This window comes from Maniola hyperantus, chromosome 18 (genome assembly GCF_902806685.2).
Source record: "Maniola hyperantus chromosome 18, iAphHyp1.2, whole genome shotgun sequence".
NCBI lineage: Eukaryota > Metazoa > Arthropoda > Insecta > Lepidoptera > Nymphalidae > Maniola > Maniola hyperantus.
In genome coordinates, this window is record NC_048553.1 from 11,423,302 (window position 1) to 11,438,660 (window position 15,359).

The 15,359-nt window shown below is 38.6% G+C and overlaps 1 protein-coding gene across 5 annotated transcripts in view; it reads left to right on the forward strand.

Moving 5' to 3' along the window:
* LOC117990491 (neural cell adhesion molecule 1-like) overlaps positions 1–15,359 on the forward strand; it is a 165,024-nt gene that overhangs the window by 32,300 nt on the left and 117,365 nt on the right. For all 5 annotated transcript variants that reach the window (XM_034977941.2, XM_069504681.1, XM_069504682.1 and 2 more), the window contains exons 2-3: positions 318–518; positions 12,783–12,924. In XM_034977941.2, the coding sequence (XP_034833832.2) occupies positions 428–518; positions 12,783–12,924 (233 nt within the window). In that variant the 5' untranslated portion in view covers positions 318–427. The remainder of the gene's footprint in view (positions 1–317; positions 519–12,782; positions 12,925–15,359) is intronic.

The window sequence follows — 15,359 nt, forward strand, 5'->3', positions numbered from 1 at the left end:
ATTGAACTATCTATAAACACTGTACTATACTGTGTACTGTGTGTCATGTACTGTCAGTACTGTACTGTGTGTCATGCAACATTGGTTGCTGCCGTGATTGGATTTAAAGTGACAGTTACGGAGCTACAACTGAATTGAATAAGCATGCGGTAGAGTAAGGACACTGCCCACCGTAGTAGAGATTTCGTTACGCAATACGGAAAATTTCTATGCTTTGTCGTTCACTGCGCCCATCTTATAAATACTTACTTAAACATATGAATGAATTCGTATTAAGTCATAGACTCTCTGAAATGTGATAAATTTTTGAATTACAGTGCTAGTGCTAGTGAATACAAAGATCAAGAAATGGTGGTGAGATAGAAACGTACATAAAAAATTGGTAGTGTGAGTGTGTGGCGTGATGTGTGAGGACACGATGTGAGCTATGTGCTCCGTAAAGTGGATCAGACTGCTCGTGATGCTGGCGGCTTGCTGGGCGCAGGAGGGCGAGTGGAGCGAGGATGCCGAGGACTTAGGTGAGTGCACTAAATCAGTACCCTTACTATCAGTACCCTTACTATCAGTACCCTTACTATCAATACCCTTACTATCAGTACCCTTACTATCAGTACCCTTACTATCAGTACCCTTACTATCAGTACCCTTACTATCAGTACCCTTACTATCAGTACCCTTACTATCAGTACCCTTACTATCAGTACCCTTACTATCAGTACCCTTACTATCAGTACCCTTACTATCAGTACCCTTACTATCAGTACCCTTACTATCAGTACCCTTACTATCAGTACCCTTACTATCAGTACCCTTACTATCAGTACCCTTACTATCAGTACCCTTACTATCAGTACCCTTACTATCAGTACCCTTACTATCAGTACCCTTACTATCAGTACCCTTACTATCAGTACCCTTACTATCAGTACCCTTACTATCAGTACCCTTACTATCAGTACCCTTACTATCAGTACCCTTACTATCAGTACCCTTACTATCAGTACCCTTACTATCAGTACCCTTACTATCAGTACCCTTACTATCAGTACCCTTACTATCAGTACCCTTACTATCAGTACCCTTACTATCAGTACCCTTACTATCAGTACCCTTACTATCAGTACCCTTACTATCAGTACCCTTACTATCAGTACCCTTACTATCAATACCCTTGCTATCAATACCCTTACTATCAGTACCTACCCTTACTATCAGTACCCTTACTATTAGTACCCTTACTATCAGTACCCTTACTATAAATGCGAAAGTGTGTTGGTTTGTTGGTTTGTCCTTCAATCACGTCGCAACGGTGCAACAGATTGACGTGATTTTTTGTATGAGTATAGATAAAGACCTGGAGATTGACACAGGCTACTTTTTACCCCTCTAACTTCATGGTTTTTTGGATGTCTACTTGCTATAAGACATTATTAACTGCCAAATTTCATGACTATTTAGTCAACGGGCAGTACCCTATAGGTTTTGATTCCCCTTTTCTTGACAGACACGACAGACAGACAGACAACTAAGTGATATAAGGGTTCCTTTTTAGGGTCTCGTATCTAAAAGGAAAAAAACCTAAATCCACGCGAAGAAGTTGTGGGCATCATATTATAGGTTAGTATAAAGAGCTGAGTCTGCATAAATCCTCGAATAACACTAGTACAATCAGTGTTCGTGCCGTACATGTAAATCGGGGAGCTTTTAAATTAAAACAAATCGGACTCAAGTGGGAATCGCATATAACCTATTAAACGTGTTCGGCTCGTCGAAAATTTAATTGGGAAATACATTTCCGATTGTTCTGTGGGCGCTATCCCTTGTTTTTATACGGTTTTTATTATGAACCGAGAGCCTGTGGGTAGTTTTGAAAAAGTGTTTGGTAGAAGCTTTGTCAGACGGTAAACTAGACCTGACAGTCAAACTGCGGTGTTATGAGATTTTGAAAATAAAAATATTAACGGAGACATTAATTATTTTATGAGTTTAATTAAATGAATACTTTGATTTAAGTAAGTAATTTGAATGTAGAATTAATAACAATAATTTTAGATGGGTGTAAGATTAAAAAATATATGGATGATAGTAGTATTTATTAAATTTGTGGTTATCTAAACGAATTATTAGCACATTATTTTGCCCGGATCTAATACATGACTAATACAAAATATGTAGCTTTAGTTTTAAGTACGTATTAATTATTACCGCTATATCATAATATCATCTTATATATAAAAATTTATGACAATCAGGAAGCGTAAAATTTTACCAATTCTGAATAAATTTGTACTTTTATGAAGTAATAATGAAAACATAATCACTATACAAATCGTGGTGTGTTTTAAATAACAGCTGTTTTCGCGTGCTTTCGACTCCAGTCGGCTACCATCGGATGCAAACACACATGCGCAACGAGGAATAGAGACTTCTGACTGCGATGCGGCACCTATCAATTAAAAAAATGCGGAAAAATGCTGCGGAATCCGATGGCATGTTCTCCCATTCCAGCGCATTTTCTCCATCATTCGCATGCAGTCGGCTACTGTAGCATGCGGGAACATATAATTCTACGTGATTAATTGATACGTCGCGTTTAGTTTGCCATAATCCAATTTCATCTTTTCAATCACGTCCTCAAAATTACTTATGGGCTCTCAGGTCACTATGCAATCCACCGGGAACTGAGTTCACACAGTGAATTGCTCACTTTGATTTAGGGTATCGCATGTATGTAATAAATGTACTCGGTAGCGAATACAACTTTTCACCGTTCCCGCACCGATGTGTTTGCTACCGACAGACATCAATTTATATACCTACCTATCTACCTAACGATCTATACAAATGGACCAATTTGTGTGCTTTCACAAAGCGATTAAAATTGATAATGTACGAGTAACTATCACAGACCCCTTAATAAGTATAGCCTGTACGCTTAAAAGTTAAAAGAATAAGGTTCAGGTGTTAGGAAACATATTAACGTCAAAGTAAAATGGACCTAAAGTACCATGAATGAAAGTCAAAAATTCAATGCCACTGATTTGAATTTCGCAACGTTTCCGCTTGGCGCGCTGGCTGTAGATGTGTAGACAAACTTGAGCTTTAACACAAGGCAATTAAGATCCAGTTTACTATAACGCGGAAGTGTTTCGACACTCGAATACTACTTTTCTTCGCTGGAGAAAATGCATTTACGCATCCCGCATAAAGGCGGGTATGTGGGACTTACTGGCAATGCAATAGGATACCCACTAATAACCCCAGCGGCACAACTCGCGTCAGGAATGAGGCGTCTCCTGGAAAATGTGGCGGAACCTAAAAATAATCATAAAAATACTACTAAACTAGCTGACCCGCCCCGGCTTCGCTCGGGTGGAATTTAGAAAATCGAGGTGGGGTCGAATTTCCAAAAATCCTGAAACACGTGTTGCTTCATTTGTGATCGAAAACCAAAATACGAATTTTCTAATTTGAAAAATGACGGACTTTCATACACACTTTCATCCCCTATTTAAACGCCTTGGTAAATACGTTTTTATTTTTGATACTAATTTTCATCGATGTAACTACAAAAATGACGGATTTTCATACAAACTTCCATCCCCCATTTAACCCATTTAGGGGCGGAATTTCGAAAAATCCTTTCTTAGTGGATACCTTGGTTTAGGTAATTTCTAAATTTCATGTCTCTAGGACCAGCGGTTTAGGCTGTGCGTTGATATATAGGTAAGTCAGTCAGTCAGTCAGGATTTCGAATTTAATAAATAAAAGATTACAATATACCCGCTTAAAGGATAGCTCTCTGTAAGGTCAATGGTACCTATCAGATAAAATGTCTCTTACCTATTACATTTTATTTTGTCTGGAAGCCTTTTTACGTCCATTCTTTTAATTAAAATTTCTCATTTGTAATACAAGAGCTATGAAAAAATGGGTTAAGTGGAAAACGGGTTTTACATGAAGGGTCTTACATACGACGTATTCAAATGAACATATTAAACTGAGTTGGCTGTTTTTAAGTTTCCGTACCTCAAAAGGAAAAACGGAACCCTTATAGAATCACTTCGTTGTCTGTCTGTCTACTTCCCTTTGACCTAGAATCATGAAAATTGGCAGGAAGGTAGGTCTTATAGCAGACATCTAAAAATCGTGAATTTGTGGTAATATCACAAAAAAAAATTAAAATGTGTTCATGAACAAATATTGCTTTTTTCAACTCTCAAAGTAAGATAACTATACCAAGTGGGGTATCATAATATGAAAAGGCTTTACTTGTACATTCTAAAACAGCTTTTTTAATGCATAACAGTTTTTGATTTATTGTGCAAAATGTCGAAAAAATACGACTGTAGTACGGAACCCTCGGTTCGCGAGTCTGACTCGCACTTGCTTCGTTGCTGCATGGTTGAAAAACAAACCAACAAACAACTACGCTTTCGCATTTGTATCTAATAATATTACTATGGTTAGTGAATAGTGATATGTTACGTGATAAAAAAATGAACGTAAATTAACGAGATGAGAAACAGTTCTTTCTAATTTTTGCAATAGAAATCTAAATACGAATGAATGGGAAAATCTAAGTCCTCTCAGAAAATCTACAAAGCCATTCAAATAATCCTCTTTCACAAAGTAATAAATAGAGTTTTTAGAAAGTTTGAAAGCACGCAAAAGGATGAAAGCAGCCCTAAGAATCTGTACCCACTCAAAATTCGGATTTATCTCTAAGCTAAGGAACTTGTTCAAGTTTGATTTCGTATTTGAATGGCTGCGAAAGGAGCAAAAAGGCGACTCAATTAAAAAGTGTTTACGCATGAGCAGGTCTATTTCGTTCCGATTTTATTGGAACGGTTTAATTTATTGCGGAAAAATTCTGGACAGGGAAGTGGGAATTGAAAGTTTGCTAACATTTCTCCGACTTTTTGCGGTGAAACATGGTTAACGGATAAGGCGTTGTCCTAATACAACACGATTGTGTTGTATTAGGTGTGGATCGCGCGGACTGCAAGTCCGCGCGAATTTTAAAATCAAATCAAATCATAAATTGGATTGCCTTTAAGTTTGCTGAGTGTTGACATAAATTATATAAGGAACACAAAAATATTAATAATACACATAAAGAACAAATAATCACTTATAATACCACAAGAGCTTTCGTCATCAAGTTTTTCAGGAAAAATCACTCGCGCTTCGCGCTCGTGATTTTTTAACCTGAAAAACTTGACTCCTTCATTTGTTTGCAACGAACCTATCGGGAAATACCCGATAATTTTGAAGCTCGTGTGGTATTCGGGGGATTATTTTTCCGTCCCAAATGTCGGCCAAAATCTCCAATTTTCACAATTGAATTCAACCTGTCAGTTTGACGTGTGGTTAATTTGACTGGATCATGTTTTGTTTTTTATATATAGCAACTACCAGAGAAAATTTTCAAAAAATTATCAGTATAATACCATGTAGGTTGTACCACGTGACGTCGAATGGTGCAATTCTATTGGTCGACATTTGGGTCGGAAAAATAATCACAATTTTACTTCGAATCGATCGATCGATCGGTCGAACTTACTGATCTCGAATAGGTGTTTATCGATCGAATAATTTTTTTGTATATGATTTGGTTGTTTAATATCACTTTAGGATCAAATTAAGACACTTTTCAAAAGAGGGTGAAATACCCTATTGGCATTCGCGTGATGATCGCGTATTCGCGTTAACGCAAGCCCGCGACGACGCGACGGTCGCATCGCTCACTCGCGCGATAATCGTGTAATCGCGTTGTATTGCACCTAATTGGGTTTCAGGTGGGTCATCTGTACCCGTAGTATAAGATTTTACGTCACACGAAACGTTGCTAGAATTCGAGAGTCGAAACACTTCTGCGTTATAGTAAACTGGATCTTAAATGCCTTGTTTTAAAGCTCAAGTTTGTCTACATATCTACAGCCAGCGCTCCAAGCGGAAACCTTGCGAAATTAAAATCAGTGGCGTTGAATTTTTGACTTCAATTCAAGGCTCTTTAGTTCCATTTTATTTTGATGTTATTGTGTTTCGATTCTCGAATTCTAGCAACGTTTGGTGAGACGTAAAATCTTATACTACGGGTACTGATGTTAAGAGATTACCGCCGCCCATGAACATTTGCAGCACTAGAGGAACCGCCGAGGCAGCCTTTCACGAATGTCTTAGTCCGTCCCTTGAATAACCCCAAGTTGTTATCTAGTGGTAACACCGTATCAAATAGTAAAAATATTCCTGTGAAACCAAGGTTCGGCTATCAATTAATATAATTTTAATGAAACCCAATTAGGACCCCTTCTGGATCTTTTTAAAACAGGGAAAACACGGAATTTCTTTTATTACAAGATTAAAAAGGTGATCAAATTACAAAGTGTTCAAGCATGAGCGCCGGGCAGACCAAGTCGGCCCCAAATTTTATTGGACCGATTAATTTCATTGCAAAAATTTCTGGACAACGAAATGGAGGGTAGGTCGATGTTTCGCCGACCTTTTGCGGTTTCGCGATGGATGGGTTGCTCTGTACGGAATCTAATCAAAGAGCAAGGAGCCGACAAAACGGTTTCGGTATTTTGAACTTGATAAATGAGTGTACATTTTAATTAAATTAGAACGAGCTGATGCTCGCGTCACGTTTGTGTGGATTTAGGTTTTTGAAAATCCCGTGGGAACGCCTAAATTTTAGGAATGTTTTCGGGATAATATAGAACGTACTTATGTTATGTTTAGGGCCGAGTAATATTGGTAAGATTGTGACGATAATGTTCTCCAAGATGTGTGAAGTCTGGCTTCGCGCTTGGTCAGCGTGGTGGACTATGTCCTAACCACTAGGTTATCACCGCTAAGGTTGGTATACAAAGATTTACAGACACAAAAATCTTTGAAAATACGATGAGTCATAACACTCATTACTATATGCACTACGTGAAACCATACTAAGGAAGTGCGGCCCATAGTTAGGATGGGCGCTGGAAATTGTTTGATCACGTCACGCAGGAAAGGGGGGGGGAGGGGGGGAGGGGAGATGTTTGAACAATGATGTTACCAGCTGGTACCACAGTAGCTATAGAGGCGTGCGTGACTTAGGTCATATTCACACTTAAATGTCTGAGGGTTTGTTTTGAAAAATTCTTAAGGGGTCATCATAAACTCCAACTTAGGAAGTGGGACTGTCTACCCTTTATAGTTTGCTCGCAGTTTCTCTACATGATCAAATAAGTCTACAGAAATGAGGGAAACATACTTCAACGGGTTGAGAAGATGAAGCGGCTATGGGCGGGGAACATAATTCGAAGAACCAAATAGTTATTGGGGTCCCAAGGTGCTAGAATGATGACCTCGCACTCGTAAGAGCAGCGTTGGCAGACCCCCCGCTATTTATAGTGATGGGTCTACCAAACGCTATGCTTCACCTGAACGGTTGGAATCAAGCAGCGCAAGGATGGTGTGTCCCTACAAGAGACTATGTCCAGCAATAGACAAATAGCAATGTTGCCAACGAGGCCATGAAGCTGTCTAAACAGATACAGTAGGTACGTGGCCGAAAGTGATGAACATGCGATAGAGATAGCGCTCTACGAAGCCGAAATTAGCCGACTGTCTCTTTCTAAAGGTAATCTGTGGCCAAATCTTAGTGTGAACACACGCTTAGGCTAGTAGTAGGTCAGGTCCGCTCCACGTGTCCCCGCAATAATTTTATTAATATTGCTCCCTGAAGCGTGTCACGCACGACGTCGTATGAGTTACGACGTCGTAGACTCAGTAGTGTGCCGGCGATGGGTTGATCAAGTTTGTAGTGTATGAAAGCCCCTTCAAGAGATCTATGTCCAGCAGTAGATGTCTATTGGTTGATAACGACGAGACCAACAAGATATGTAAAGGCTTAGGCTGAGATCAATAGAGCATACTTAGACTTTGCTCAGACTTAAGATTTAATTAAAACGAGACAGATTCATGTGAGAGATATAGCTCTGTCCCGTTTTAACTCTGTCTTAAGTCTAAGCTAAGTCAGAGTGCGCTCTATAGATCTCACCCTTAGACTAGTAGGTCAGGTCCGCTGCACGTGTCCCCACAATAATTTTATTAATATTGCCCCCGGAAGCGTGTCACGCACCGAGACGTCGCGTCGTATATCTTGAGAGTCGGGGAAAAAATATGATATATTGAGGGAACGAGACACGTTAGAGCACTCCTTAGCCTTTATTGCTGAGTTTAGTGTCACTTTTAACTTTTTAGTACTTACCTCACCTTATCTTTTTACCACGTAAGGATCTTCTTCTAGTGCCTTTCCATTACTGAAGGTCAGCAGTCAGTTTTTTAAACTTCTCCCTGTCCATGGCTAGGCGGAATAGTTCTCCGACTGTTTTTATGCCAGTCCACTCCCTGATGTTACGTAGCCATGACTTCTTTCTTCTTCCCACCCCTCTTTTCCCAGCTATTTTACCCATCATGATTGTCTGCAGCAGGCGGTACCAATCGTGTCGCAAAATAATGGCCCAGGTACGAAATCGTACGCTGCTTGATGGTTTTAACTAACTCGGTCTTTTTCTGCATCCGGGCAAGAACCTCAGCGTTGGATACTTTAGCCGTCCAGCTTATGCGGAGCATCCTGCGATACGTCCACATATCGAAGGCTTCGATCTTTTTCCGCAAGTCTTCCACTAGGGTCCATGCCTCGCCACCATATAGAACTAAGGATAGATAAATAAATAACGTAAGGATAGATAAATTTTTAAATGCATATCATATTATACTAGATGATGCCGCGTGGATTTAGGTTTTTAAAAATGACGTGGGAACTATTTGATTTTCCAGGATAAAAATATATCCTTCCCCGGGATGCAAGCTATAACTGTACCAAATTTCGTCAAAACCGGTTGAACGGATGGGCCGTGAAAGGGTAGCAAACAGACAGACAGACACACTTTCGCATTTATAATATTAGTATGGAAGTATGGATTATGCTGCTACGGCAACGGTGATACCTTAGTGGTTAAGACGTCTGCCTCAAATAGAGTATTGGACTGTGTATGGTAGTAGTTTATGGGCTAGAACTCATAACTAAACCGAATAATAAAAAAAAAAACATGATTTTTATTAATTTTTATTATATGTAGTTAAAAATATTTTTCCTATTCCGTATTCCGTAGGTCAAAGGTTCGATCCTCCTCTTAACCAACAAATTAATGGAAATTTTTTACTATCACAATAATGGTGTTTCTTCAGAACAGAGTTTCAACATTTAATGCGCATAATGCATCGGATATATAAATTATATTAGATTACTGGTTCAGTCGCGTAATGGAAGCCATTAATGTGGTTTCAGAGATGGTGTCGTGTCAGAAGGCACTAAGGAATCGTGCCACTTATAATTCCGGTGACGCGACCACGGTAGTGTGGCTTAGCCATGCGATTTGGTGATGGTTTGACTAAGACATGCCGTTAAATAAAAAGAAATGCACGCTTAGTACGAGATTTTAAGCCTCACCAACGTTGATAGTGTTCGAGTTTCGAATCACTTCCGCGTTATAGTAAACTGGATCTTAACTATCTTGTTTTAAAGCTCAAGTTTGTCTACACAATATCTACAGTCAGCGCTCTAAACGAAAACGTTGCGAAATTAAACATATAGTTAATTTTTTTTTTTTTAAACATAAGTTTCTCACTCCTGAGTCCTGAATAGTTAATATAGAAAAAACAAACTGTAAATAAATAATGAAAGCGACTAATAAAATACAATAACCAAAAAAGAACACTGACACAAATCTGAGGACTTCCGAACGGTCAAGTCACATAACACCAAATCTCAACCAACTTTTAGCTAAACATATTAGAACAAATTGATAACCCAACCGCGAGTCAACAATCTATCTCTATTTGGTCGGGTCTGGGGAGTAAATTGAAAACTCCCGCTAAGTATGACTGATGGTGCATATTACTTGGCCCCTCAAGGTGACGCTGCCTCTGAAGAAAAGAGGACGGTTTAATATTACATCTATTTATATTCATGGCATGGCTTTCGTCTAAAGGGGAGAGGCAGGGTTAGTATGATATTTTATTTCTCACCAACGTTCATAGATTTCGAGCATTGACGGTAACTTTTTTTTTTCTTTTTAGGTAAACGCTTAACCACAATCACACCTGGTGGAAAGTGATGATGTGGCCTAAGATGGGTCGCGTTTACCTAGAAGATACTTCAGTGTAAAATGTCAAAATTCAGTTTTTGTTATTAAGATACAAGTTAGCCCTTGACAGAAATCTCACCTGGTGGTAAGCGATGATGCAGTCTAAGATGGAAGCGAGCAAACCTGGAAGGGGTAGGGCAGTTTTTATTAAACCCACACCCCTTTGATTTCTACACGACATCGTACCGGAACGCTAACACGGCCGAAGCCTCCTACCAGACCAGACAAGAAATTTAGAAATTATAGAATTCCAAACCCCTGCCAGAAATTGAATCCGGGTCTTCCCATTAATAAGACCACAGTGCTTACCACTGCGCCTGGGAGGTCATCATAACAACCAATTTTAATTTCACAAAGTTTCTGCTTGGAGAATTGATTATAGATATATGAACGAACTTAAGCTTTAAAACAAGGTGACTAAGGTTAATTTAACTTTGATGCTAAAGAGTTTCGACATTGACACGTTGGTGTCTCACCAACTTGGTAAAATCGTATAGTAAGGCTACTTGTACTAAGGTTCAGACAAAATTTATAGCGATTTGTATTGTGCACCCGGCATCGATATTTTATGAATCGCTTTCTGTTATTTTATTATTCTTTATTCCACTATGTTCTATAATGTTCCAAAGGTGTGTGAAGTCTGCTAATCCGCACTTGGCCAGCGTGATAGACTGTGACCAAACCATTCGCATTGGAGACCTGTGCTAAGTAGCGAACTGGTAATGGGTTGATCATAATAATATGATGGTGATTATTTCGAATATTATTAAGAATTCAATTCAATTTTATTTTATGGCGCGCGGCTGCACCAAACGGGCGCAATTTACTTGGTCGTGATTATTAAGAATACTGGCTGCGCTGGACTGCCAGGCTGATCCGCTGCACAAAAAATGAGCCAGCCCTTCTGTCACCAGACTAGGCTATTAATCGCGGTGAAATTTCTTGTAAAAAATTTTTTTTTTTTTTTTGGAAAACCAACATCTTAAGTTTACCTATTATAATCTTAAAAATTAAATAACTAGAAGCTAATTATAGGTTCTCACTATATAGGTTTAGCACTAGGTAAGACTCCTGGCTCCTGGCCTCCACGGCAAACGGAACAAAAATGTTTTGTTATTTTAATATTGCTAAACAACGATATTTTATTAGATTTTCTAGAGAAATATAAAGTTCCATTTATTGTATAAGTATGAGTGACGGGTCACTTATTCAGCCCTAAGAAGGTGACAGTTGAAAATATAAGAGGGCCGTTTTCCGGGACGAAGTAAGACGTTTTAATATTACGTCTCTTTTATATTCACGTCTCTATCGCCTTTTCTAAAGGAAAGTTTTGAGAAATTATACCTACGAGGGCATTCTTATCTCGTTCTTTTCGTCCCAGATTTTATGACGAAAGTTTAGAGTCTCTGCTATAGTTGTGAATCTCTCGTCGTCATTTCCTCAATGCTTGAAGACGAAAGTCTTAGATCGTGCATTCTTCTTTGCTCATGTAGATAGTGACACTAAAATGTTGGTAAATGTATGCAATTTTCAAGCTCAACTAATATACAGGGTGTAACCAGAACGCTCTTAGCTTTATTGTTATACTACCTAAACACAATCCAATACCGATAACCATTTGTCTCATTTTGTAGTTTTAGTGATTTAGTATTTCTCTATAGTTTGCTAAACTCGGGTCAATGCCCCACCTACGACGCAGCATTGTCTCCGAGTGTCCTCTAGCGTCAGTGAAATGTTTTATTTGCAATATATCGTGAAATTTTACAAAATATAGGTTTTTTTAAATAATTTTCGCGTTTTTGTTTTATCATATCAGTGATCATCAGTACTATCACCTGTCTTCGTTTTTGCTAGCGTTCTGGTAACAACCGGTATAAAGTAAAGTGCAAAAATCTGTGTCTATCTATTTGTTTGTTTGTCTGTCCATCTGCTAGCTTTTAACGACCCATCCGTTTAAAAGCATTTGACGAAATTCGGTACCGAGAGAGCTTACATCTTGTTGTTTTCACGAGTTTTTCCTTCGCCGTTAAATCAAGTGATATTTAATTACTTAAAATGCACATAACTCCGAAAAGTTAGAGGTGCGTGCCCGAGATCGAGTGCCCGACCTCCGATTAGAAGGCGGATGTCCTAACCACTAGGCTCTTACAGCTCAAGCTAGGCTAGACTAGGCTATCACATATTAGGAATATGATTGCATTACTGTTTAAATTATTTGGTCTCTTCAAACGTACTGTTATAAATTTAGAGCCTCAATAGCTCAACCGGTAAAGGAGTGGACTGAAAACTGAAAGGTCGCCGGTTCAAACCCCACCCGTTGCACTATTGTCGTACCTACTCCTAGCACAAGCCTGACGCTTAGTTGGAGAGGAAAGGGGGATATTAGTCATTTAACATGGCTAATATTCTTTAAAAAAAAAAAAAATTAATAACTATTTAAGTAATCTGTAAAACAAAATTGTAATCCTATTTGGCCTTATTTTCAGCCTGTTATTATGTAAAATTATATTGTATGTATCGCTGTTGATTGCAAATAAACGAATAAAATAAAAAAAAATAAAAATTTTTTTTTTTTTGTTTCAGTGTCAACGGTGGACGTTGACGCAGTGCTGGGGCGGACGGCGTCTTTGCCGTGTGACGTCACTCCAGATGCTAACGAAGACCGAGTGTACATGGTGCTCTGGTTCCGAGCCGGGAAGAGCACTGGCGGGAAACCTATATACAGGTTGGTTTTTAAAATTCCGATACAACTTAGCCATTGACTGCAATCTCACCTGGTGGTAAGTGATTATGCAGTCTAAGATGGAAGAGGATGAAAAAATTTACATTTTTTAAATTCAGATACAAGTTAGCCCTTGTCTGCAATATCACCTGGTGGTAAGTGACGATGCAGTCGAAGATGGAAGCGGGCTAACCGGAAGGGGTATGGCAGTTTTTAATAAACCCATGCCCCTTTGGTTTCTACACGGCATAGTACCGAAACGCTAAATCGCTTGATGGCACGGCTTTGCCGGTAGGGTGGTAACTAGCCACACCAGACCAGCCCCCCAATTGTGTAAGAATAACCATTTCATGGCTATCGCAATCGTCAAGAATTCTGCCCTTTGATTGGCTGTGAAAAAATGTAAACAGCGAATCAACCAATCAAAGGGCAGAATTTCTTGACGATTGCAATAGCCATGAAATGGTTATTCTTACACAATTGGGGGGCAGAAATTTAGAAATAACAAAATTCCAAATCCCTGCCAGGAATCGAACCCGGGACTTCCCGCTAACTACTAAGACCACAACTTGTATCTAAATAAAAATAAAAATCACACATACAGTAACACACACATTGAGAACAAACCTGCAATTCAGGAAGGCGAAACGTTAAATCAAATCAAGAGTGATATCAATCAAACGTGTTATTTGTATCAAAAATACACGCGCGGGGTTTCGCAGCTGACGTTTTGAATTGCCAGGGGTTTTGAATCGCTGACGTTTCCGCTTCTGTAATCAATTTCAGACCTTTCAACCCAGACGCATGGTTATTTTTAGAGTTCCGTACCTCAAAAGGAAAAAATTACATGATCACTTTGTTGCCTGCCTGTCTGTTTGTCAAGAAACCTATAGGGTACTTCCCGTTGACCCAGAATCATGAAACTTAGCAGGTAGGTAGGTCTTATATCTGAAATTCGGGAAAAAATCTGAAAATAGTCAATTTGTGGTTACATCACACAAAAAAAATTAAATTCTGGTCATGAACTAATAATTAGTATATTCAATTTTTGAAGTAAGATAACTATATCAAGTGGGGTACCATATGAAAGGGCTTTATTTGTCCAGTCTAAAACAGATTTTTATTTATTTTTATGCATTATAGTTTTTGAATTATAGTGCAAAATGTCGAAAAAATACGACTGTAGTACGGAACACTCGTTGCGCGAGTCTGACTCGCACTTGGCCGGTTTGTTTTTAATCTACATACACATCGGCTCTAGTCTCAACTTGCTAGCATGTATCGAACACCTTTGTATAGTGTGTGCCTGCTCATCTTTAAAAACAATCACAACTGAAAATTTGCTACGATACGCGTGTTCGATGCAACAATTTTATATTTTGCCCGTGCAAAAGGTAAAAATGGACGAAAAAGTTGTCGATTGTCGAATGGACAATCGATCGCAATTTAAAATGTCGGAGCGTTGTACCTTTACAAATAGCGCTCTCATATTGACTGATATACTTCCGTTTTATTAGGACGTAACTTTACTCTTTATTGGTCCACCAGCTACTACCAGAGCGGTTTAAACCATCAATGGGGCCGATTCTCTAGTACACAATCTCTAAACTAAACTAAATTAATAGGTCTAAATCTAGTGCTCTCCTTTTCCGCAAGCAACATTATGAAAGGGATAGTAATAGATTTAGACGTGCCATTTTAGTTTAGTTTAGAGATTGTGTACTAGAGAATTAGCCACATTGGCACCGATTCTAAGCACAACCTAATTTTAGAGTATTCGCGCCCTCTTCTTACTATTGTAATATGAAAAGGACAGAAGCAGTTTGACATTTCTAAATTTAATTTTTAGATGGTAAAACCCGTGATTTTAGCACGCACTCGCGAACCTACCGTTTAAATTTGTATTGTGCACTAAAATTTAGAGTCTTTAAATGTGAAAGTCATGTTCCGTTTCTTTTTTAGCATTATTAAAAAGAAAAGGATGCAGATACTCTAAATTTAGTTTGGAGAGACTAGAGAATCGGGGCCAATTGTAAAGCATAAGTCAGAAGAGCAGGTATATTTAACTAATTTTTGGATAAGTTATTTAAATATCCTCTTATAAAAAACTTGCGCGGGGATATAAATCACAACGCGTAGAGGCTTATCAAGAGTTTTAATCTTTAAAATAACCTAACTGCATTATTTATTTGACTATGGCGCAATTGCTATTGCAACCATTCAATCAAAATGGCGCCCTAAACACAAAAAGCATTTAACTAGGAGTAAATAGTCATTGGGTCTCAACGACTACTTACAGACTATTTACAGTGTCTGCTCAATTTTAAAAACAATCACAACTGAAAATTTGCTACGATACGCGTGTTCGATGCAACAATTTTATATTTGCCCGTGCAAAAGGTAAAAATGGACGAAAAGTTGTCGATTGTCGAATGGAC